The 27,885-nt window shown below is 27.7% G+C and overlaps 1 protein-coding gene across 3 annotated transcripts in view; it reads left to right on the forward strand.

Moving 5' to 3' along the window:
* The window catches only part of LOC111634034 (adenosine receptor A1-like), a 67,219-nt gene extending 41,037 nt beyond the window's left edge, over window positions 1-26,182 (forward strand). The window contains exons 1-2 of one of the 3 annotated variants that reach the window (XM_023378711.1): window positions 18,980-20,356; window positions 26,088-26,167. In XM_023378711.1, coding sequence (XP_023234479.1) covers window positions 19,049-20,347 — 1,299 coding nt within the window. In that variant the 5' untranslated portion in view covers window positions 18,980-19,048 and the 3' untranslated portion in view covers window positions 20,348-20,356; window positions 26,088-26,167. Of the gene's footprint in view, window positions 1-18,979; window positions 20,357-23,701; window positions 23,788-26,087 lie in introns of those variants that run through there. The other 2 variants (XM_023378712.1, XR_002758133.1) reach the window with 2 other exon arrangements.
* Window positions 26,183-27,885: the final 1,703 nt, after the last annotated feature.

Here is a 27,885-nt window from a genome sequence, read left to right on the forward strand (position 1 = left end):
AAAAAAAATACAAGAAGTTTAATGGTTGCTTTTTTAACATTTAGGGATTTGGCTAGACAGTAATTAGATTATTTCTGATGCGGATTTATTTACTCAAAGTAAGATTGGGAATCTGGTTTAACCATAATCAAATATTTCATAATGTTTTCTCGAAATTTGCATGGATAAACAAACATTACTAGCAATCGATATTATTAAAAATTCTCGTTTCTGCTTCTGTTTGTCACTGGAGGAAATTTTATTAAAACATTAATGTTCTATTAAAATTACAGGTAAATTTTTTTTTATGGATTCTCTATATGTTTAAAGTCGCATATATTTTATTTATAACCCAGTAGAAATGAATAAAATACAGATAAATCAAGCTAACTAGTATAAAATTTTATCTTCGACACAACTTTATAATGTATAAATATCTTATAAATGCCTTCAATTATTAATGTTATGGCGATTAAATCTCGTTCGATTTTAAAGTGTTTCTAGCTACAAATTAAGGCCACACTTGTTCATTTGTTTTGATTTTAAACATATTTAAGCTTTATCCACATATTATTCGTTTCATCTTGGTTATTAACATTATATATAGTATATTGGTACTAGGTAGATGAATAAATGTCTTATAATGCTTTTAATTATTAACATTTAAGTGATTAAAACTTTGTTTAAAGAATAGCTAAAGGTATTTTGAATTATTAATTAGGACAGAAGTGTGAATTTATATTAATCTAAAAAATCTATGGTTAAATTTATGTTATCGTGTATTAAGGTTTTATTCGTATGTTATTCGTTTTAGCTAGGTTATAATATATATATGGAGCTAAAGAATATAAGGTTTTATCTTAAGATAGCTCTGTAGATGATAAGTAGAAGGATAAAGCATTAAATATTAACACACGAAAGCATTTATAAGTGATTAAAAGTTGTTTGTAGAGTAAATTTCACGGTATTTTGGATTAAAATATTAACCTAGATTTACACCTTAGCATAATCTAAAAAATTTATAATTAAATTTATATATAGATATATATAATTAATTTCATTTGGGACATAAATAAAATTCCATACTACTCAGTTAGATATATCTTCAGGAGAATTTTCCTAAAAGGATGCTAGGCAGATAGGTAAAGCGTGAATATCTTACAAACGCCTTCATTTATTAATATTTAAGCGATTAGAAGCCATGCAGCGAATAAGTTTTAAGGTATTTTGGATTACAAATTAGACCGTAAGTGCGAATCTATATTGATCCGAAAAATCCATGGTTAAATTTATCGGAGCCGAAGAACGAAAATGATCATCGATTTTACGGTATAAGGTTTCTCTATCGTAACCATATCTGATAGACGAGGCAAAAATATAAAAATTCTTGGAATATGTGGTCGAGGAAACGAGTCTACAAGCTTCTGGATTGGTAACGTTATAAAACTAATGCATTACTCGCAACAATCCTCTGAACGTAAAGAATCTGAAAAAATAGAAAATCGAATGAAATCCTTTTATCAAGAGACTCTTATTGATTTAAAGTATTTACTTCTGTTATGAATTAATATATTATACTTACGTTCTTAACAAAATTTAATTATATTAATGCATCCCGAAGATGATTATTTTTCTCTTTTTAAATAAAGTTTTATAAATAAATAAATTGGTTTTTATATGACTAAAAATAGCCGTTATAAAATTTTAAAATATTTAACAAGATCAATGTTATGTGAAAAAAACAATGATGAAAGAATCAAGTTTGTTCTTTTCTCATCAAATTTCTATCCTTCTCCTACTCCATATATAAAGTAAACAACGAAAGAGAATTTACACAAGAACATGTCAATATTCTTTTATCTTTCAAAGTCACGATTGTCTGAAATGTATTTCGTCATTTTTGATAATGACTATCCTTATTACAGTTGACACGCTTCGTCCCTAATTATTTTCAAAAATAAATAGTCTCTTAAATTATCCATCTAACTTTAAGGTCGGTCTGTGGTCGTTTCTATATCTACGTATACAGTATAATTGTCATCCACCTGTCACAATTTCGACACGTCTTCATTATTACAGTTAAGGTTTATCTTGAGATGTTAATGACACATATTAACAACCTTCCAGCTAAATACTATTTAAAGATTTGTTTGACATTTCAACTTCCCAATGTCTTGTTCGGTGTGAAATTCGTCTATAATTAACACAAGAAAAATAATTAGTAAGTTGTGATTTAATTTATTAGAAAAAAACTATTATTTAAATATTTAAAAAATTCCTTTTTATTGCTATTTGTATACTCGATTATGCCAAATCATTGGAAGATATTCTTCAGAATTTCGTATCTACTGTTTGTAAAATAATTAATAAGCAACAAATATAATATTTTAAGATTTTATTTTAGAATTTATTAACTTATTCAACTGTTTATAAGAAAAAAAAAAGTAAATTTTAAGTAAATTCTGTAGAATTATTCACTTTTCTTAAGTTCTTAATTAAAATTCTATTTAATTTTTATTACAAAAAACGAATAATTAATTAATTTTAATTATTTAACTTAGAAATTAAAATTTTTTTCATTAAAATAAAATTCAAAAATATTTGTATTTTACTACGTTTTTTAAATACTTTCTTTAATTAAAAAAGCCTTTTTATTGCTCAGTTTTATCAGAATTTCGTAATTAGCAATGCGAAATTATATTTAATTTTGAGTGAATTAATTAAACTTCCAGTTTAGAAATTAAATATCTAACGTTTCAAAAGCATCAGTAGTAGAATAATTTGTTTAAAAATCATTTTTATTTAGTATTTAAAGTCAAAGAAAACCACATTGCTTTTAATTATTTAATTACCATTAACCGAAATTGAATTACTCGAGCCAAAAATTGGCATTTGTTGGAATTTTAAAGTGTCTTTTTTCTGATAAATAATTCATTTTTTTACAAAATTATTATTTAAATATTAAAATGACAACAATAGTAGAAGCCATCAGTATATAACTAGAATGACCTACGGTTGTGCATCATTGATCTAGATAGATGTCACATTGTAAGTAAGACAGATACTTTAACAATGCTTCACTAGCTTGAAATATTGTTACATGGAATAACTTTAATGTTGATTTAGTGAAATTGCTAAAAATTGCTATTTTTCCCAGAGAATAATAATTCGAATCCTTTTTTTGATTTACGATTATATTATAATATCATCGTTTTATTTTAGTTTTAGATGATTCTCTGGTTTATTTATTACGTTTTAAGGCACAATATTCCGGTTAGAAAAATAATTACTTAGTATTTTATCATTTTTGAAAGGTATAATAGTAAAAAATTATTATTTTAGTAGAGAAATAAAAGGATATATATTTTTTTTTCGTTTAATATGTCGTATCGAGTTAAAACTTTTTATATTAAATAAAGAAGAAACGAATTTTCCAGTTTTCATTTGCTTTCAAAAGTTATTTGAACAATTTCCAGTTTTATCACAGCTTTAAAGCGATGTCTTGTTAAATAGCCCTGTAAAGATGGTTTCTCCTTACGGCACAATTGTTATGCAGCGAAACTAATCTAGAAGGGGCAGCGTTGTAAAAATATAGTTTTAATCATATTTTACGTTCTTCAAACATTGAAAACTGTTTATAAGGATAAACAATTTTTAATTAAATGGTATTTTAATAAAAATAAACACTCAATATATTTATTTAAATGGTTATAAATAAGTAATTTGTACATTAGTGTGTGTCATTTTATTAAATGTTATATAGTAGGTATAATTTATAGCTTGATTAGAATTTAATGATACACAATATATGCAATTTAATAATATTCTATAAGATAGAGTGTATCTCAAGGCTAATAGATGTTTAAATGTGTTTAAATCCTCCCCTAAGGAATAATATTTAGTTTCTAATTTTAAGTTTCAGTTGGGAAAACATGTTTTCTAAATGATGAAAGTTGTTGTTTTTGATATCCCAAGGCATTTTNTATTAGAAATGTTTATATCCCGTTTATTATAATCAACAACTTAGCTTCAGGAAGATTTTTAAAGTTTCAGCCATTTAATTTTAATTTGTTTATTTTAAGACGTTACTAAGAATCGAGGTTTTCTATTTTATTTCTTCGTCCATTGTTTTTTATGGCCAAAATTGGTCATTTTTATGGCCGTTACTGGTGTTTACACGGCCATAACTGATCAAAATGGACACTCGTGGAGTTTTTTCTTTAATATTTATCTCAGAAAGACTGTTACGCTGTTACGGCTGTCTAATACCAAAGAATATAATGTGAAATAATAATAAAAAGGAAAGTTCGGAGGCGTTCGTAACCCATTTTTTCCCGAGAAGATCCACAGGCGATCAATTAAATGTCTGGAAGACTTTATACAGTTTTAATTTTAAAAGAAGTAGAACTAATTTGAGATGATAGAGACTTTTAATCTTCATACTCGCTCCAAGTCTAATCTAATTGGAAGAATCGATTGCATTTAAAAATATAAAATGTCCCTACTCTCTTCTACAATATCGAACATTATTTTATACACGTGTAGTTCGAATTATATTCATTTTTTACATCATTATTACCATATAATAATGCGATTTATACAACTGCATCATTATAAAACGTAGGTTTAAAAAAAAAGACAAATCTCTTCTTTACCGAAAATTAATTAACTGTGTCAATTATTTTAATTAAATATAATCCTAAGGATGAGATTTCCCCATTAGGCTATATACTATTGGGGCTTCATCAGTAGTAAAATCATTGATCTCTCCGGTATCATCATCTACTTAATTCTATTTTCTTTACTTGTAATATTCTTTAAACGAGTCTCCAATGATTCTATAAATTAGAAATAAAAAAAGAAATCTGTTTAATGATATGCTTAAACGAAAAGATCTTTGTTAGAACTTATAAGCCGACAATAAAGAGAATTAATTTTTTCCATTATCGACTTTATCTCACGTTATCTCTGTATAATTAAACGTTAATAAATTTTATAATAAAGTAGGAAAGATGTCAGTTCTCGTATACATAAACAGAAAGTAGAATTTATTTTTCTAGTATTTTCATTATTCAAGTCGCAAATTATCTCGAAAATAATATAAGAAGCCGGCTGAATGAACGATGCAATAAATATTTCGAAGTTTAAATTTAATTTTTGAGACAATTTTAACCCAGGAAAAAAAATACTACTACTCGCATGAGTTTAGTGTATAATCGACTGTTTTAATAAAACAGGAGTCATTCTTTATAGGTTTTTGCCTTTTATAAAAGATAAATATTACAAAAAAATAATAAAAACTAACGTTGTTTGCTCTTATAAATAAGTCATATTATTAAAGAAATGCTTCAGAAATGTGTCAAGAATTTTAATTTTTAAGTTATACATTTGTAATTTTGTTTTTTTCCACTTCTCCTTTTTATTTAAAATACATTATTCAATTTTGGTTCGAGTCCAATTGAAACTTTCCTAACTTTCCTTAAAGGTTAATTAATTATAAGATTTAAATAACTTATGGGTTTTCAGATACCGAGTCTTAATTTTAAAAAGTTAATAATGTTATTCGATAGTAGTAAAATGGTATAGAATAAAGAATAATTGTAGAAGGGCATCATCTATCTTACCTTATCTTCCTCTTCCCATTCGATAAGTTCTGTCGAACATCAACGCCATTTCTGTTTTACATTTGCTTCCTCTCCGAGTTACTAGGATGCATCCGTGTTCTCGATATATTCATACAAAAGACCTTCTACTACAAGAAAGATCGATTTACTTTAAGAAAAAAAATGTATAAAAAATGAAAAAAAAAAACTAAATATATCGCCTCAGAAATAACGCATAAACTACAAGCTCGACCTATCGAATTGCTTCTCATAAAAGATACAAATTTATGACAAGAGATCATCTGGAATATTTTATAAGGTATATTACCTATCGAAATAGTGGAAATTTGTCACAGAAATACAATATAAACAGGTGATATTATAGGTAAGAAAAATACAGTATTATTTATTTCTCCTAAAGGTTAAGAAGTTGATGCGTTATCGATTTTTCTCGCTCGGCGATCAGATCTAAATCGAGATATTTCGCTGAAGAAATCAAAAATATTTCGTGAATGAACACTTTCCAAATAAAATTGTCTGCCAATGAGATTATCTACTGTTTTTTCAATCCCTTTAAACGTTGATATATCTTTTAAACGTATTAAAGATAGTTCACTCCGTGTTAACAACTTACAACACGACGTATTTTATTAATTCCGATTTGAAGAAATAACAGAATTTTTATCATCTTTTTCTTTTTACAAAAGTTTAATTTTGTTTTAAACACGTTTAAGTGAAAATAAATTAAAAATTTTTAGGGATTTTACACAAAGATTTTTCAGAAGCCATTTCTGGCTTTAAAATATTAATTATAAAANGTTGAGAGGGATGCATTCAGAAATTATCTTGTACCATTAAATATTCATGATAAATGTCCTCGTAAATCTCAGCAATGGAGAACTGCAGCGAGATTGCTGCCGTTGGAGCTTCCTAATTTTTTTTTTTGTAATAAATATAAGCACTAATCATGTGACTAGAGAAGATATAGAAACTTCGTTTAAATTCGCTCGTGTCAATAAAAAAATAACATTAATTACTTGTATTTTCTTTTCGTTGAATTAGTTATAAATATTTCGATACTTTTTACAAGACACAAAACGAAAGTTTTAACTCGAAAAATTTTGTTTTATTAAAATTTAAATTTGCTTTCGATGTAAAAAAACACGAAACTATATTAAATTCTGGGCTTATTTTTTCCGATTCTATTAAAATTTTCTTTTGATCGAATACTTTATTTTTCTCAGCAGAATTTAATATTTGAACTTGTTGAATTTGAATCTGTAATTAAATTCCTCTATTTACAAGCTAATTCGTCGGAATTTTATAAAATAATAATAATAATAATGAAAATTTTCTATGACAATCGAGAAAAGATGATAAAAATTAAAATTAAAAAAAAATGAATAAGATAATGAGCGGAAACATTAAAAAAGAAGAAAAATAAAAACATTAGCGATAAGGCTTCATCAGAATGCCAAAGGGCATTCTGATGAAGCCTGTGGATCTTCTCGAAATAATAATTTTAATTTTTATTAGTAACACGTTCACAGGCACTGTTGACATTATTGTGGTTTATTGCCCTTATATTCATTCTATTCAAGGATTCCTTGGGATCAGTGTACCTCAGGTTGAAGAACCTTTTGATCTGAAGTAGTATACGATGCAACTAAAAGGAGCAGTGGGCTAGAATTAGCTTAAAATGGCCAAAACCGACGGTTTTACTGTATTAAATTAAAAATTGTCTTGTATACTATATTGAAAATAAGATTTAGTAACATCTACAATATTTACAGCTCGAAAATATTATTATTGCACTGTTACGACGATTTTTTTTTTGAAGATTTTTAAACTTAACAGCTTAAAATCTTCGAAAAATTCTAGAAATTTGACTACTACTGGAAAAAAAATTAGAGGAGAAGAAATGAAATTGCAAAAAATATCAACATTGTTATTTTTTTATTTTACAATATTGAAGACTTCTATATTAATAATAACGGTGCATTCAGTGATATTATGTTTATAAGCGTGTTACTGATTCTATGAATATTTTCACATTAAATTTAGCTCTTCTGTTTTCTAAATATTTAATTCGGAAAATAAGGATTTATGTATGTATAAATATTTACTTAATTCTTGTAATTTTTTCCAGAAACTGAAGCTTAACAATGAACCTTACAAATACATTAAGTGATTAATAGCATCTAAAAAATGCTATTTATCATCTTATACACATATAAATCTTTAGCAGAATTAAAGTTTTATTACTTTATATTAAAGTTAATATTTAAAGATGATAATTTGATTTATATCCATCTTATTTTTAGCGTGAAATTCAATGAAAGTTAATCAATTTATAAAACAAAAGAAAGACAAATTTGTTCAATTTTATTGTTATCCTTTCCTTTAAAATGTCTTTTTAAATTTNACACGTTCTAATCTTGCCAAATTTCTCAACCTGCTAAAGAAAATTAACTAATTTAATTTTGAACAGTTTGGCCAGATTATTATGTAAAGAAATTTAATATGTTCCTTCTTTTATGCTAGATTTACTTATGTTGTAATCCTTAGATATAGCCTATATAGCCTACTACGTAAAAGGCATTTTCCCCTCCACAAAATAATAATAAATTTAAAAGAGTGAGGCCTTAATTATAGCTTGTTTTACTTGTGAATAAATCCAATCCTGCTTCTTAGATATGTAAGGGTCTCTTATTTTTAACATTGACTTAACTGAACAAAAATCTTAAAATAATATCTATATAACCTTTTAAGAAAATTGCTTATTTTTTTAAGATTTTGATATAATTTTACTGTTTTCTATATATTTTTTTTCTTTTAAATATATAAATGTTTTAGTGCTTTATATTCCTAAGAAATTGGTATAAACCTTTAGAGAGGACAAACTTCCTCTCTAAAGAAATCAAAAATAAAAAAAAAGCTTTCCACAACTTTACATTTTAAAAAGTTTAAAGTATTTTACTGATTCTTCTCTCTAAAAAATATATCGATATACAGACGTAGAAAACAATTCTACTTCGGAATTTATGTATTAAAATATAATTGAACTTTTTAAAAATGATTTTAAACTAGCGATTCCCCAACTTTTAATATTTTAAGAAGCCCATTAACTTAAAAACTGAAGATCCTTAAGGATCACTTTCTCTACCGAGAGCCAAATCTCCCAAGTACGTTTTCAGATATTTTACTCGTATATTCAGCTCTATATTTACAGTATATACACTAGTAAATATGTAACCGCTATACATTTTTGTAAATTTTTATCGTATTATAAACGCGATTAAATTATTTAAAATGTGAACATTTATGGAAATATATCTTGAATTTCTTTAGTCTCTTTCGTGCGATTCCTGAGGGGGTACACGGTGCATAAGTTAGAAATATCTGATATAAACTATCGATAGGATAGGATAGGGCATAGTAACACGTGTGAGATCTGCCAAGTGGGACTTTATACGGGAAATTGGCCCTTGTTTGTATGTTAGACATGCGAATAAATCCCGGAAAATTCCACGTGCAGCCGTTGGTCGGGTGCGATTCCGTGAATAAGTGTCATCCAGTAGGCACAAACTATATAGATAACGAGACAAACAAAATTAACTAAATTTATTTTAATTTGAACCGAAAATAAGTTAAATTTAGGAATTTTAGCTTTTTAGTTTATAAAATTATTATCTAGATTACCTTTCAAGGTTATTACTTTGAAGGAAATTGAGATAAGAATTAATCTTCTAACACGGACAAAAAACAAAAAAAAAAAAAAAAAACACATGCAAATTAGCTTTTAACTGAAACTAAAAGCGTAATGAACAAATTACTATTAAAGATAGATTTCTTTTTAACAGAGGCGTTGAGAGGGATGCATTCAGAAATTATCTTGTACCATTAAATATTCATGATAAATGTCCTCGTAAATCTCAGCAATGGAGAACTGCAGCGAGATTGCTGCCGTTGGAGCTTCCTAATTTTTTTTTTGTAATAAATATAAGCACTAATCATGTGACTAGAGAAGATATAGAAACTTCGTTTAAATTCGCTCGTGTCAATAAAAAAATAACATTAATTACTTGTATTTTCTTTTCGTTGAATTAGTTATAAATATTTCGATACTTTTTACAAGACACAAAACGAAAGTTTTAACTCGAAAAATTTTGTTTTATTAAAATTTAAATTTGCTTTCGATGTAAAAAAACACGAAACTATATTAAATTCTGGGCTTATTTTTTCCGATTCTATTAAAATTTTCTTTTGATCGAATACTTTATTTTTCTCAGCAGAATTTAATATTTGAACTTGTTGAATTTGAATCTGTAATTAAATTCCTCTATTTACAAGCTAATTCGTCGGAATTTTATAAAATAATAATAATAATAATGAAAATTTTCTATGACAATCGAGAAAAGATGATAAAAATTAAAATTAAAAAAAAATGAATAAGATAATGAGCGGAAACATTAAAAAAGAAGAAAAATAAAAACATTAGCGATAATCTTCTCCATAATTTAAAGCTGTGCTGTGTTGTATGGTAATTTATTTCGAGAAAATATCGGAAAGAAGAAGCCGAATTTTCACAAGATGTTACAAAAATTACAAATTAATTATTGCTTATCTTTTTAATGAATTTCTTCTTGCTAAGAAACTTATTCGAGAATGTTATTTAATTTTTAAAAGGTTGAATATTGCAAAAAGTAAAGTTTCTTTTCTTTATTTTTAGTCTGATAGATCTGAATTTCATGACTAGTAACGATCCGCATCATGGTGATATCACAAGATGCGGATCGTTACTACTGATGAGCAATACGTAGTTATGTAATAATTCTACAGTGGCGCCTTATCCTATGGGCAAAAGGGGCAATTATCTTTCTTAAGAAAATATTTCCTAATAAAACTTCCCTCGCAGAAAAATGCCTGAAGTCAACACTGTACTGTACACGGGACCCCCCTAATTCAAATCTGCCTGGCCCCCGTACACCACTGCAATGTCAGGAGTTAATTTCGTTATATTAATTATTTTAACATAATTTAAAGGTTAAAATAACAGCTATTGATATTTTAAAAATATTTTCCTCCAAATCTTAACCGGAGCGGAAGATGTAAGAGATAGTAAAGATTTTTTTTTCTATAACGTTTCAATTCGCCGATATAAATAAAGATTGATCTAATGTAGAGACTTTAAGGGGAGAGAATGGAGATTTAATATTAAATATTGTGTAGTGACAGTTCTTGTGATTACATCCGTGAAAAGATACCTCGGATGCCAAGTTATGCTAGCTTCTCAATAATGGTAACGGAGATATTTGCTGATTCCATCAAAAGTTGGGGGTAGACAAATCAATACTACACAAAATGGAGTAGTGAAAAGGATTCGGTTGTCAACTAAGAAACTTTAGATTTTTAAAAGATTGAATTCTATCCATCCGTTCGACATTGAAATCTATTTTTTTCCCCCTACAAAGAATCCTGTAGGTAGGGTTGGGATGTAAGACATTTTGTTGTCAAGAAATCTTTCCTTTTTTCCAATATAATAATTTATCTTCCTTTTTAACACTTTTATATAACCTGAAAATTGAATTTGTTTACAACTTTATATTGTTTGTAATATTTCTATATAGTATCTATTGGAAAGATGGAAATTGTAACAGTTCGATTTAGTTGCGAAGCGAAAGTCTGGGTGTAAATTCTACTTCAAAGATCTCTCTCGAGGATTTTTTATAAGAAAAGCAAATTGGTAGTATGACCAGGAAATTGAATTGGAAACTTGACAAACCAGTTTTATTAGCTAGAAAAAAAATGTAGCAAAAGTAGTGTACTGAATACCCCCAATTTTAATCTATTCTCATAATTTGAGTTACTTGATACTTTGCACGGATTTAATTCTAATAATTGTGAGTAAACTAGGCTATTTTACATATAATATTTTTATGTTTAATTATCATAACACGCTTGAATGTAAATAAGAATTAAGTTTACTTCTTATGATGTAAATGCGCGTGTACTTAAATGTTTTAAGTGATTTTAATGCTTAATTACGTTGTAAAATTTTTATATAATTACTTTACGAAGAGAATAGAAAACAGAGAAATAACCTTAAAAGTTTACGTCTGATTATAATTTTAAGAAGATTACACAAAAAATAATAGAAAAATTAATCTTACAAAAAGTAGGCNATAATGAAAATTTTCTATGACAATCGAGAAAAGATGATAAAAATTAAAATTAAAAAAAAATGAATAAGATAATGAGCGGAAACATTAAAAAAGAAGAAAAATAAAAACATTAGCGATAATCTTCTCCATAATTTAAAGCTGTGCTGTGTTGTATGGTAATTTATTTCGAGAAAATATCGGAAAGAAGAAGCCGAATTTTCACAAGATGTTACAAAAATTACAAATTAATTATTGCTTATCTTTTTAATGAATTTCTTCTTGCTAAGAAACTTATTCGAGAATGTTATTTAATTTTTAAAAGGTTGAATATTGCAAAAAGTAAAGTTTCTTTTCTTTATTTTTAGTCTGATAGATCTGAATTTCATGACTAGTAACGATCCGCATCATGGTGATATCACAAGATGCGGATCGTTACTACTGATGAGCAATACGTAGTTATGTAATAATTCTACAGTGGCGCCTTATCCTATGGGCAAAAGGGGCAATTATCTTTCTTAAGAAAATATTTCCTAATAAAACTTCCCTCGCAGAAAAATGCCTGAAGTCAACACTGTACTGTACACGGGACCCCCCTAATTCAAATCTGCCTGGCCCCCGTACACCACTGCAATGTCAGGAGTTAATTTCGTTATATTAATTATTTTAACATAATTTAAAGGTTAAAATAACAGCTATTGATATTTTAAAAATATTTTCCTCCAAATCTTAACCGGAGCGGAAGATGTAAGAGATAGTAAAGATTTTTTTTTCTATAACGTTTCAATTCGCCGATATAAATAAAGATTGATCTAATGTAGAGACTTTAAGGGGAGAGAATGGAGATTTAATATTAAATATTGTGTAGTGACAGTTCTTGTGATTACATCCGTGAAAAGATACCTCGGATGCCAAGTTATGCTAGCTTCTCAATAATGGTAACGGAGATATTTGCTGATTCCATCAAAAGTTGGGGGTAGACAAATCAATACTACACAAAATGGAGTAGTGAAAAGGATTCGGTTGTCAACTAAGAAACTTTAGATTTTTAAAAGATTGAATTCTATCCATCCGTTCGACATTGAAATCTATTTTTTTCCCCCTACAAAGAATCCTGTAGGTAGGGTTGGGATGTAAGACATTTTGTTGTCAAGAAATCTTTCCTTTTTTCCAATATAATAATTTATCTTCCTTTTTAACACTTTTATATAACCTGAAAATTGAATTTGTTTACAACTTTATATTGTTTGTAATATTTCTATATAGTATCTATTGGAAAGATGGAAATTGTAACAGTTCGATTTAGTTGCGAAGCGAAAGTCTGGGTGTAAATTCTACTTCAAAGATCTCTCTCGAGGATTTTTTATAAGAAAAGCAAATTGGTAGTATGACCAGGAAATTGAATTGGAAACTTGACAAACCAGTTTTATTAGCTAGAAAAAAAATGTAGCAAAAGTAGTGTACTGAATACCCCCAATTTTAATCTATTCTCATAATTTGAGTTACTTGATACTTTGCACGGATTTAATTCTAATAATTGTGAGTAAACTAGGCTATTTTACATATAATATTTTTATGTTTAATTATCATAACACGCTTGAATGTAAATAAGAATTAAGTTTACTTCTTATGATGTAAATGCGCGTGTACTTAAATGTTTTAAGTGATTTTAATGCTTAATTACGTTGTAAAATTTTTATATAATTACTTTACGAAGAGAATAGAAAACAGAGAAATAACCTTAAAAGTTTACGTCTGATTATAATTTTAAGAAGATTACACAAAAAATAATAGAAAAATTAATCTTACAAAAAGTAGGCTAACATTTATTTAAGTCCTTTCAATTATTGTAAAAAAAAATCTATAAATATTAAATTGCAGACATATTTAATTCTCATATAAAATATTTTTATTAACAAAAACAAAAATTAATAAAAGCAAGAGCTTAATTATTATTTTATGTAAATAATTTTTCTTACTTGTTGCTTCAGTTAAATTTTATTAATTAAGGATTGGGAATCAATTTTTAAAAAAAGTATTAAAGCTTTTATTTATATTAAGTTTAATTGTTTAAAAATATAAAGTCGAACGACGTTATTAAAAAAAAGAATTTCGCGTGTGTCTAGAGAAATTAATATTAGAAAAACATTTAATTTAACGACTATCTCAATTAAAGTAGCATCGTTACCGGAATTTTTTTCCTTTATTTTAGTTGGAAAAATTTAAAAATAAAATGATGTCAAGTCGTCATTTGATAGCAAAGACAAGGAGAAAAGATAACAAAGATGAGTTAGGTTGGATCTGTCAAGGATTGTTTTCAATCCGAATACTTCTTCGATGCGGTTTGTCTCCTCGGAAACCTAAAATGCTACATCTTCTTTAATTTAGCATAAAATCTGTTGCATACTATAAAGTAAATCACGCAAAAGAACCATTATTCTGAATTCTTTTACATGCAAAGAATTTGACGTTTGAAATTTCCATACAATTTAACATGTTAATGCGTGTGTGTCAAGTACCGCTGAAACTTATTTTCATGCTTAGCACTGTTTAATGTGTGTGGAAAAAAAATGTATAACACTGTACTTTATTTCGCTTAATACACAATTTCCATTATGACTATTTTAATGAGTTGTAAAAATAACCAAGAAATCTGTAAGATTTGGTTATTAAATATTAAGGTTTTTGCATACATTTTTTAAAACTTTAAAACGGCATTTAGAAAGCTTTTAAATTATATCTAATTTACATTTTTCTCGAAAAATATACATTTAGATCTATATATATAGAAGATACTTTCTATTTGTTAGATAAAATTCTTTCTTTTGTGATTAGTTTCAGTAGAATGAAGCCACAAAGAAACAAGAAGAAATAATCAGTTAGGTGAGTAGGCGAAGTTGTAATTAGTTACTGGAAATATTGTCTAAAACTCAATTAGTTATCAGATGTGAATGAAATTTATAAGGGAAAAAACATCGCTAACGATGTTTACTCAGCTGTAAGTTATAACAAGAAAGTTTTTATTTAAAAGATATATCTATTATTTACGTTTATGCAAATTACTTGTATTCAATTGTAATTTGATATGTAATGCAAAGAAAAAATTTCTTATAGTAATTTGTAAAACAAAATCATTTAAATTAAAAACATATTCACCTTTCTTACAAATTATAAATTATAAATCAATTATTATATAACTAACAAATTATTTATATATATGTTCATATAAAAAATAAAGAATAAATAAATCAAAATACAACATATATCCATATTGTATACATATTGTAAAACACATTGTATACATATTTTGATCATTTTCAAACCGAAAAAATATGTATATAATAAATGGATATACTGAAAAATATTTATACAATTACACATATATTTATGTAATATACTCTTACACTATATGTATGTTATGTATTGTATGTGTACTATATTTAAGAGGGTGATAGGGGTACTGCTTGCCTTCCGACCTTTTATTACTAACAGAAGTTCATTGCTTTTTTATGTGTTTCTTAACATTATTGGGCTTCAATTTTTAAAAATTGTAGACCTATAAATTCCCACTGGAGTTCGTCTGAATGTCCTTTACGAACGGAATTAGATAGATGACCGGCATGACTTTATTGTTAACAGGAAAAGTACGATTTAAAGGGGCAAGACACTAGTAAAATTGAGAGCATTGTAACGATGTTACAATAAATAATTGCTCGTTATAAGCATCACATTTTAATTATTTCAGTCTATTTCATTACACAAATTTAGCAATCGTTCCTATAAGATTTTCTCTGGATCGTCCCTTAATATATATTTATATATTTCATGTGCTGTATATAGACCTATAAGTGTATAGATTTAACTGTATTTTTGACACGAAGATAAATGATTTTTATTATTATTTTTTTAAAACCTAAATTTAATTTAGCATTATTGCAGTAATTCTACATTATCATCGGTGAGATGACAAAGTGTTTTCAATTCTTACATTTCACAAATATAAAAGTTAATTAGAAAATTCCCAATTTAAATTTTTTCCTTTTTAAAAACGTTACTTTTTTTTATTGTCATTGCTGATAGCAGTAATTAAACTAACAAGACATTATTTTAAATTCGGAAAGATGAATATTTTGTATGTATTTTACCTTATTACTTCGATAATTAAGGCTTTCGAGGATCACTTTTTTTTCGGTCATTTAGATCGATATGTTTTCTTTAATTAGATTTATAAGTGAAAATTATTAAACAAATATTGACATTAATCAGTATATTTAAAGTATTAAACCCAACGAATTTTTTAAAAAAAATTTCTATACAGAATGCAAATATTTACATTTTTCAATAATTCTATTAATTATATATTTAAAATTAATGTTGTTTACTCTATCTTGTTGCGGTGCTACCTTATATTTTTTTTAAGTGTAAAATTTGAAGGGAGTGATATTAATCGTTTCAAATTTTCGTTTTCTCTTAACAGAATAAATAAAAATTCTTATTTTATGTTATGTGATCGTAAAATTGCTTTAGAAAATTCTGAAAATATGACAAGAGACGTGATTAAAACAAAATTAATTACCATAATTGTAATAAGGATCAGACGATACCCTACTTACTTCATTCATCTTCCAATATATTTATTTTATTTTCTGTCATTTAAGAGAAAATATTCAATGTTATTTCATTCTAGAACAATTCATTATGTCAGAATTTTTATATTATAATTATTTAACTTAAGTTAAAATTTTAAAAATGTTTAACAAAATGTCGAGATACTTTAACAAAGATCAAATCTTTGGTTTGACACTTGATAAATCTTAGTGAGTAAAGTATTTATCAAGGAAAAAAAAATGTTTAAAATTGGTAAGTAAGTGGATGAAAGATGTTATAAGTTTATAAATAGTTTTAAAATAGTTTTTTTTTATCACCTTAATAGCGAGGAGTGTTTCGCATCTTAAGAGAGTTACACCAAATGATTCGTAACATTCTTAATTGAGTTGGAATATTTTCATATTTTTTACTTTATTTTCTAGTAGAAAAACTTCAGTACGTTATTTTAAAAGGTTTCTTTAAAAAAAATATATTTTCAATTTTTAACAGGAAGTTTTAAGAATAAAAACTTAAAATAAAAAAAAAAGAGACATTCATTCGAAATAATTTACTTCTAAAAAGTTTTCCAATTAGCATATTTATTAAAGTTTTAATAATAAAACAAACTTTAAATATTAAATTTAAATTACTGGAACTTTATTTTTATAAAATTTAAATACTTAATTTAAAAAAGTCAATAATAAAATATATTTAAATTTATCAACGTATGCCGATTTTAAGTTAATTAGATTTCACGTTTTAAATATTTATTTTGTTGTTCAAATAAGCATAAGTTGAGAACGTTATCTTATTTAATGTTTAAATTACTGCTCCAAGTTTGAAAAAAAAAATTATTTATATGCGATAGATGTGATCGGCATTCACATTTTTCATCAATAACTATAGAATAAATGACTTCCCCCAGGCAGAAAAGTTGTTTGTTTCAAGAGGATACCAATTTTCAGTAAAAGGAATTCTAACTTTTCACTGAGTACATACTTATATCGAGTTCTTTGACTTCATCAGGAGGCATTAAAATAAACAAATTTACTATATTTTACTAAATTAAATAAAAATATCAAGTTTAAAATTCCTACAAATTGGTCAAATCTAGTGATGCTGAGGATCTCCATCCTCCGCATCACCACGTTAAAATTTGAATAAAATATTTTATCATCAAATAATAATTTCTTAATTTTATTAACATATTTAAATAAAGTTTAGCGTAACTACATTAACTGTAAATTCGTGTTATAATTGTTTTTAATATAGTGAGTCTATTAATGTAATGTAATTAGCGGAACTACATCAGCGTTTCCTTTATTTTCGGCTCATTTCCTCTCTGACAGTGAATATAATTAATGCAGTTATATTAAATTTCAATAACTTTGCAGTGATAGGCCTACGTTTCAAAATTAGCACTTCAAACAAATCGAACATTTTGAAAGGACGTTGTGCATTAACTATCAAAATGTATATCTAATCATTGGTAAGCTACCTGAAGCACTTGTTGTTGATTTCCTTTCTTTCCTTGATCGCTCCTCTTTTTTTCCCCTTTGTATTTGTTAGAAAAATGTCTGTTCCAGATGTATTAGTTCTTAACTCGGTTCGTGTCTGATCAAATTACTTTACTTGGCTTCCAATGAAAGATATTAACCAAACTGAATCTATAAGTTACCAGAAGTAGTTACTCACCCTCTTAAAAAAATTAAATGGATTCCTTCTGTTTCATTATTTATACGCCATAATGCATTGATAACTGTATTGTGACAGTATAAATTCTGTTAATAACAACAATACACGATTATCCAATTAAGAAAAATATTTAGTACTTCTGAATCTGGCATGTTGACACTTTGGAATAAAGTAAACTGTAATTAAGTTTAAAAATGTGTTTTATTTTAGTTCGTAGGAAGTAAAAAAAAAGAAGAAAAATGTGTGTCAAGTGTCCCAAAAAGTTTGTCGGTGTGAGGTTTTTTTATCGTTATTTTTTGCTTAATTATTTTAATGTGGCTTTATAATAGAGTAGTGTTTAAATGGCGCCAAGTGCCCATTAGCCATCTGTCTCCGTGATACGGAAGAAAAGAATAGCACGTGGCTATTGTGTAAGGCTGTGGAGTAGAAGACGAGAAAGGCGAAAAATTTATCTTTGACTCAAAAAAAATATTCACAAAAGACACGACAAAGGAGGAACTTAGCCAATCAGTCAAAGACACGTACTGCTCTTCACAGCGATTGTACGGAGGTTTATTTATTTTTTTAAAATAAAATGTAGGTCGTTATCGGCCCGGTCGAGAGTCATTAGTTTAAATTTTATCAATAAACTATTGTCAAGTTGCAGTCAGCGTGTCAAACGGCGTGATCGATACTCGTTCGGATTTGTTTGATGTGTAATGTAGATTAGAGTTTTGCTCTCTGTATAAATTAGATTGGACGTAAAGAAGTAAATTTCCGGTATTGATACTTAAATTCTAAAATAAAACAAATTTTATAAACAAAGATAAACAGGAATACTTTAAACGCGTACTAGAAAGGCATCGTCGGTCGCAATTAAGGAAAGAATGTCAACAACAGATAGTTTCCATCATTTTGACTTACTGTGACGTCACGGAGTTGGGGAAACGAAAGCAAAGTGAAGTCTGTTGGAGCGGCCAGTATGTGGCTGTGAGCGTGCGAGATCAATGATACAGTGGTGTAGTGTGGCCAACAGGCATAGTCATGCCAACATCGCCTCGTGCGGGCAAGCAATGGAACCGTTCCATGTCATTCTCTTCTTTATGGAAGGCGGAGAGGAAGATTCGTCATGCGGCGTACAGGATGATCAGAGGAACGGACGGATTAAGACAGAGCTCCGACACCTGGACTTACACGTCGTGGCTGAAAGTGAACTCATCCCCTTTAGAGGTGCAGCAGTCGTCTCTTCTTTACCGAACTAACTCGACCGTCTCCTTAAACGAAACAGATAACGAAAACCCAGTTAATCTTCGTGAATTATACAGCGTCTTCATTCCCGTAATGTTGACAGGTTGTGTCTTATCTCTTTTAGTTAATCTTGTGATTTTAGTATGCGTCAGATATGTCAGACGTCCTCTAAAACCCACTCTGTGTTTTAGCATCAGTTTATCGATAACTAATGCTTATGCAATGACTGTTTTGGCTATTGGTTTAATAGTTAACAGCTTACTCCCCACCGTCTACGGCTGGAAAATGGAACCGTTTTATAACTGTTATTTTCTGGCTCTGGAGGCGTTTCGAATGGGAGGTTTGATAGCTTCCGTGCTGCATCTGTTAGCATTAGCTGTTAACCACTACATCGGGATACTACGCCCCTTACATTACGCAGCTACGGTTACCAGAGGGGCCGCCAGAATGACTATAATTGCCATTTGGATAATCCCACTGCTCTTCTTTTTCATATACTTCTCGAGTGTACCAGCAGAAGGTTTTCAAGCCCTCAATTGTTTAAAGGTCGATTTCTTATTCGCTAGTACATACCGTCTGACAGTGTCATTGTTATTCTTCATGCCTCTTTTAATGATGACTTTTATGTACATCCATATTTTTTTAGCCTTTCGTAAACAAAAATCCAGTTTTATCAATTATCCCACAGCTACCAAACTACACAAAAACGTTAAGGCGGTCATAACGACCTTGTTCATTCTCGGTACTTACCTGATAGGCTGGATGCCGGCTGTTATGTTCTTTGCACTCACTTGTAACGATTGTCCCGTGCCTCTATTGAATATACCCGAAAATGTGCGTGTGACTATAAGTATTTTTAACAACTCTATGATCGTAGTTAAATCGTTTATCGATCCAATTATATACGTCATTCGAATGCCAGAAATTAAGGAAGCTTTGAAGTCTATGTGGAGGGCACCTTGCAGTTTCGAAAGGGAGGAAGTAAGCAGAGTCGACTTAGGCCAATTTTCTCGCACACAAAAGAATTCAATTTCAATTATGTCTTGTCATAATCGCAAGACCGAACAGAATGGAAACAGGAATCTAACCATGTGATCTTCAACCGTAAGTATCACTTTTTTTTTCTTTTTTAAATTTAAATCCTCACAAATTTACTTGGAAGAATTATATAAAGTATGAATGAATATATACTTCTTTGTTATAATTCTTTCTAACAGATGGAATAGACACCCACGTTTAGTATCTGTAGGCAGGTTTGCGCCAATAGAAATGTGTAGGTTGAGGCATATAATAGGTGGTAATTTCGAAGGAGAAATCTGCATTAACAATATAAATATTTTCTTGTATAGAACATAAGATTAACTGCATAATTAAATCTATATCCGGTATTAAATTCTCGAAAGTATCATAAAAATCAATTATTCCTCTGGGTATCTTCGTTATATATATTTCGGTGAATTCGAGCGTTGTGTTTAATATTCATTCATTAAAGAAACCTGATAGATGTTAATGCCGGCATCACATATATTACTTGTATGTTAACGTTTACATCTATTAAGTCTGTTCCATCTGTTCCATTAAATATATGAAGATTTGTTATCGTCTCCTGGGAATTGGCATAGAGATTTGATTTCCATAAGTTATTTATACCTTTTAGAAAGTCGATGTCACGTAATTTACATACAAACAGTTATAGAACCCGGGCGTTTATAGTTAGTTAAATGGCATCCTAAGTCTACTTCGTTAACCGTAATCATTTATGTTTGTGTAAATTACGTACTAGTTAATGAGGAATTCAAAATATTCGAATAGTCATCATACGTGATGGATTTACACGTGTCCGTGTAAGAATTTAAATTTTAAATTTACTTCTGGCTGCTCGTTTTATTGATTTCCTTTCGTTTATTGATTGAAGTTTTAGAAAACTGAAAATTGTTATTTTTATTTTTGTTTATTTAATATATAAATGCTTATATTTAAAGCCAAAAAACTGAATAAATAAATAATAAGAAACAAAATCCATTATTCGATAATTTAATAAGTCAAGGAAATTAGTTTTAACTTCGTAAACATATCGAACGTGTTTTATATAAAGTTTATATACATAAAAAAAAAATTAAATTTTTGTGTAGAAATTATTTGGTGAAGTCTAAAGTCAATTAGGGCATTATCGAGGTATTCTAGTAACGTGTTAATAGCACTTTTGCGAATAAATGGAGCAGATAGTAATGGCTGCAGCAACTGATTGAATTTATCGAATGGAAAACATTATCAATTCTTTTCATATAGTAAACAAAAAAGAAAAAAAAATGTATTATTTTCTTAATATAATGTAAATTGAATACTTATTGACCTTCAGAGAACGTTCGACTCGATTCGCATAACAAAAAAAGATCTCTAGTCAATCAATAGCCCTTTGAATAAGTGCCTGATTACAAAGAAAGATGTCTGTAATCTCCACGGTACAAACTTCAAATACAAAAGTGGTGGATTCTGATTAAAAGAATGTCATTTGATCTTCGAATTACTTCCTTCTTTCATTATCAGATATAATATATTGAAGCTATCAAATCTCTACACTTGACCTGCTAATCCAATATTACTAAAGGGGATAATAATTAATTTGATTTCGTCTACGATAATTCAATAAAAACATCTTTCTAAGCTCTTCAATCTATTTAGATAAAAGCTATTATATTTTTTTTTTAAATTTTGAATAGAATTATAAATTTTCAAGGTTTTAATTTGTTAAAACCTTGCCGTAAACTTATAATAAGTCACGCAACAAGTAGAACTTTTATAGATGTAAGCTTGAAAGATATACAGTTAAACTTCGATAAACCGGCCTCCTAAATAGCATCATTCACGTAAAGTATCAATAAATACTCATGAACGGATTTTCCTCACAAATATTAAATAGTAATTCACAGGTATTGAAGGTTCTCCAATTCACTAAGTACTCTTCATTAAGGATACAGGTATTGCATTATAAACATTATCGGCAAATTACATTCCTTTCAAACACTCGAACTGAAAATATGTGTGTAAAAACACTCATTGCTGGACTATATATAATTCTTATCGATTAAGACACTTCAGTTTAACATCACACTCGATTTATTGACAATTTCGGAGACAAACAGTGGCGCTATATCGAAACGTAATTGCAATCATCTTTAATATTATATATGACAATTAATTTAAACTTATTTAAAAATTGATGTTCATGTTTAATTATTAAAAACTTTTAAAGTTATTTTTTAAGTGTAAGATTTAAAATTTTCGTATATTTTATATGACAAATGTATACATGACTTATTACATATCTAACATTTAGAATTGTATTTCTTTAAATTAATACACAAATAAAACGTTTTATTTATTATAGAAATTAGTTTTCTCGTTGATAATAATAAAAATTGATGGCAAACTTTATATTATTTGTATAAATTTATCGATTTTAATTTTCGTTAAAGCTTAAAATTGATTTTTAAAGCCGGAAGATAAGGTTACGTTCTAATCAAAATTTCGTTTATTAAAATTACCAGAAAAAAAAAAAAATTCCTTTAAGAGCTGAGCCATAGAAAACCTTATTATTTTACCTAAAAATTCCCTCTGGCAACAAGGAAAGAATACAAAAGAATTTAAACGAGTTTTTTTTAAATATCTTTATCATCATCATTAAAGCAAATTCTTCATAAAATATTATTGTTGAAAACAATTCTTTTCTAGAAAATTCAACAGAAAAATATTTGCCTTCTCCCGAGTTTATATAACTGTCTTAAATCGAAGCTAAATTATTCAAGTTAATAAATATCGCTTTAAAAAAAATACAGTCAAACTTCGACTTAACGTCATTGTTTGTTTACCTCTGAAATTTCATTAGATCAACCGTGAGGTTAAATCTAAGTATCTCAAATAATAAGAATTATATATAGCAATGATATACATATATATATATGCAGATATGTGTTTGAAAGGTTGAAAGTTACGTGGAAGGGATCTCTGTTTAAGGATAACATCCTTAAATATTAAACAAAGATCCCCTCCACGTGTTAACAAGTATTTGGCAATTTACACGGGTGGCGTTAAACCGAGGAATTTCAAAGAATAATAATGAGATGTACAGTAGAGTACTTACAAATCTGAAAGTCACGAGAAATTTATATACAATGTTTATCCTTTCACGATTTTTCATTAGCGCTTTACGGAGGTGTTGTATTTAGGGGGATGCTATATCGAGTTTTGAATGCACAGCAAGAGTTTAATTGCATAAAACAATAAATAATTTGCCTGTTTAATGGAATAATATTAATTCGCTTCGATAATTAAAATGTATATAAGAAAACTGAAGAATTTTTTCAGATAATTTAAATAATTATATTATTTTCGAGTCGAAAGAATAAAGGTAGTTATTCCTAGTATGCAGTAGTGAATTTTTTCTTGCAGAAAACCCAAGAAGGTTATGGAAAATCAAAAAAGAACTATCAGGAAATTCCTTAACGCATCTCTTCCCATTTCCATCCATCTGCTCGCTATTGACTGCTTCTTGGGCGTTCAACAAAATATCTTTTTACTATTTTTTTTTCCTCCTCTTCAGGTACTTCGACCAAGTTCAAATTTTACTACTAAAAAAACGATTTAACACTGTTCTTAAAGTAAATGAGCGTTAGAGATATAGAGCCTTGTATCTCTTATAAAAATAATAAACTATTTTTTATCGATAATATTAAAGAAAAATCATTAAAAAAACAATTTTTTTAACCATAAAGCAATAGAGCTTTACAATTTCAACACGTGGTTGGATATCGAAGCCGCGTGTCAAGCCATAAACGAGAAAATTAAGCACTCTAAAGCTATTTATAATTCAATTAGACTTTCATATAGGGTTCAATCTATCAAATTCGCCCCTCCGAGATCTTATTTATGTACTGAGAACTTTAGTTTAAAGCCCTAAATTTAAAGTTAAAAGTGTTTAAATAATTTAATTAATACTTTAAGTTTTTTATTGATATTAAAACAATTCGATTTTCTTCTCTATTACTTTTTAAAACTGACCAAAACGTTATAAAACATCTATAAAAACAAGTAGAATGAAATCAAGTTATTCTTAAGGCTGAACAAATAAAAAGAATCTTTAATTGAAGGTTCAATTCTATTCTGTTTTGTGGACTGTTTGGAGAGTTGAGTAATCCCTTGATCCCTTATAAAAAGACCTTCAATGGTTCATTTGTTGTACGGTTAAGATAGCAAACAAAACAGAAGATATTTTGGATGCGTCATCTCGAATCTAAACGATTTTATATACCTTCAATAGAAGAAAGGAGATAGCGTTAAGAACTTTACACCCCAAAAGAAACAAAAAAACAAACGTTTTAAACCTTGTTAAATTGTAACTTCGACTAACTTTTAACTTTTAAGACTTAAAAAAATTTATTTTTTTAAATAAAATATATATATTTTTTGAGTAGAAAAATGACTAGAGGAAGCGAAACTTGAACGTGTTTCAAGCAACCATTTACTCAATATTCCCAACAAACTTGATTATATATTTGTTTTCCAGTATTATAGACAGTTACTTGTATTATTTTTTTGACATTTACGTGTCTACCGATACTGTATCTGGCAGATCGAACGTTGAATCCTTTAATATTATTGTTTGCCAGTAATAATTTTCATAGTAGACGTTACGGTTGTTTTACGTCATTTTCTTTGTCTCGTTTCCTGTTTTCAACATTACTTCTCCTGTTTCTACGTTAAACTGCATTGTTTTTATCAGACTGAAGGTCTATCGGGTTGCTTGTTACCATCCTTTTTTCTCCCCAAATTGTATGGTTTTTATCCTTTGTTACCGACTTGTAATTGTTTCCTGGATTTAATAGTTAAACTTAAAGACACTATTAATTGTATAACGATTAGATTTATCGGAATAATTTAAGCGCGATCTACTTTAAGATCGTGAAAATAGCATTAAAAAATATATTAATTATAATTAACACTTGAAAAGCTTTGAGTGCTTTCGTCATTTTTATCATTAATCAAGCACGATGATGATTATAAACACTTCATTATAATTAAAAACTTCTCAGAAATAATTATATTTATATAAACTATAAGAAACAAATCTGTTGTATTGAGATTTCCTTGATTCTATTTTTTCTTTATCCTTACATAATTCGCTCCTATTGACCTTAATTAGGAACTGTGAAATAATTAGGCAACTTAATCCCGTTGAAGACAGACATTTTAGTAAAATATAAGAAGTTGAATGTAATAAACCGTTAGTAAATGTATTTTTAATGTTTAAAAATTTAATTAGAATAATCAACTTGTTTTTTTTAATTCGTTAGAAGAGATTAAAGCCATCATTAGTCTAATCCTTGTATCAAAAGTGTTAAATTATTTTCTTATTTAAATTAGACTATAATCGTATCGATAAAACAATTTATTATTATTTTTTTTTAAATTCGTTAATTATTCGAAAATTTCGTAACATAATTGTTATCTTCTATCGATTTTTACATTGTATAATAGAATATTTAAGGTCAATTTAGGTAAGTGGCTTGCTCGAAGCCTGTTATTATTGTTTTTTTATTTACTAAATTGGAAAAACATTAATATTTCATAGTTAATTTCTAAATAAAACTTGTATAATTTCCTCGCTTAAAATTGTATAAATTCTTTAAATATTTAGCATTTGTTTAAGTTCCTATTCGCTTCTACAACTGAGTTTCCTTCTAGCTATTTTCTAGCATCTTTACCATTTTTTTAATGCTAAAATTAATTTTTTAATTGGAAATTACAATCATAAAGTATTGATTTCGTCCATTTTCAGGCAACTCAAGCAGTAAAGTAAGCGGATAAACGAAGGTGATATATGTTAGCAACAAGGGAGACAAGATAGATTAACAGTGGAAAAATTGTAACATGTTTTCTTTATTCTTCACATTTGATTTATTTCTCTTTCATTGATTGTACAAAATATATTATTATTAAATTAAAAAAAACTTCTATATTTGATTGAAACTTTATTATTTTTTAATTATCCTAACTAAATTTGTGCCTAATATAACCGGTAATTCGAGAATATCTCGTTGCATTAATGCCTCTACTGGGAGTAGTTAACAATGGCTTCTGGACGGAAGGGTATGTACTGAATGTAAGAGATACGTCATTATAGATTTTGTAAGGAAGCAACATACCGTTTGTGTCATCTCTTATCTAATACTCTAAGTAATTGGACACCAATTAAGTGATTAGCAACAGTGGACATCCAAACAGGTTATCTCGCTACTTTCCTTAATAGAATACAGGTGACACCGATATTGTATGGTTGTTGCAGCGGCTGTCAATCCAAACTGTGATGAAAATATTGATTAAATTTCATTTCACTGGTTATAATAATTATCCGGCAAATATTTTTACCAATTTAATTTGTTTACAAATACAAAGAATCTTCACGGGTTACCTGAACACGTTCAATGCAACTTTTAATTATAAAAAGTACTAATTATAAGAAAGAGAATTTAAAATTATAATTTAACTTTTAAACAAAAATAAATAAATACTAAATTAAGCGCAAATTTACTTCTAAAATGGAGTGAAAAACCTCTAAAATAATTACAAAAATTTAACATAAAATATCGATGCACATATAAAAATACGAACTAAAATTTTTATAATTCAAATACTTATATTTAAAGTTTACAAGAGAGCAATATATTATTTAATAGCCATTGGATTAAACCACTTAAATTTAATTATTTATCCTTGCATCATGTACATCTCGAGTAAGACGATAATGGTTATTGTTACATTAGTTGGATAGGCAAGAAGTTTAGCTAAGAAACTTTCCTCTCGGAGGAACCATCTATTTGATTGACTCTGACATATATTGAAAGGTAAACTATTAGGAAAAGTTGTCAGTCACAAGCCAATACAGTTTTATTGTTCATGCTGGATGTATAGTAATTTGGTCTGTCGAACAACGATAAGATTACGTTCAGATTTTTTCTTTGTTCTTTTTTTCCCTTCTTCTCACAGGTACATTGTCAACATTATGACGAATGACAGAGTCTTTCTTCTGTCTCCTCCTGATCTTTCTATTGATACACTTCATCATTTATCATACTCCCAAAGAGATGTTAATCTTTTTTTCTTCTTCTTCTTCATCTTCTTCCTCTTCGTTCTTCTTCGATTCTGTCTTTTTAATAATGTCGAGGATGAACTGCATTAGATAGTCAAGAGCTATATAAATTAGTTAGTTATTCCCTAATGGACTAATCAGAAATTTGCATTCAGTGCAAGTTTAATACATCGTAAGCTTGATCAATGGCTAATCATGATGATTATTGTTGCTCTTAACAGAATGAATGGAGAGGAAGAGACGTGAAAGAATCGAATAATTTATTATATAAATTATTCTAGAATTAAATCTTTAATTAATTGCGTTTTATATATATAATTATAAATTATTGTGTCGAATGATTTGAATTAAAATAGACAAAAATTTAATAATTTTTTTATTTTTAAAAACTTGTTTAAATTGAATTTATAAATAATTATAAAAAGTCAATAAAAAATTAAATTTGTTTTAAAAAAAGACTAAAAAATAGAATATTTAATAAAATTTA

The sequence above is a fragment of the Centruroides sculpturatus genome, unplaced genomic scaffold, assembly GCF_000671375.1.
Source record: "Centruroides sculpturatus isolate CEXI.00-Female unplaced genomic scaffold, Cexi_2.0 scaffold917, whole genome shotgun sequence".
NCBI classification, from domain to species: Eukaryota; Metazoa; Arthropoda; class Arachnida; order Scorpiones; family Buthidae; genus Centruroides; species Centruroides sculpturatus.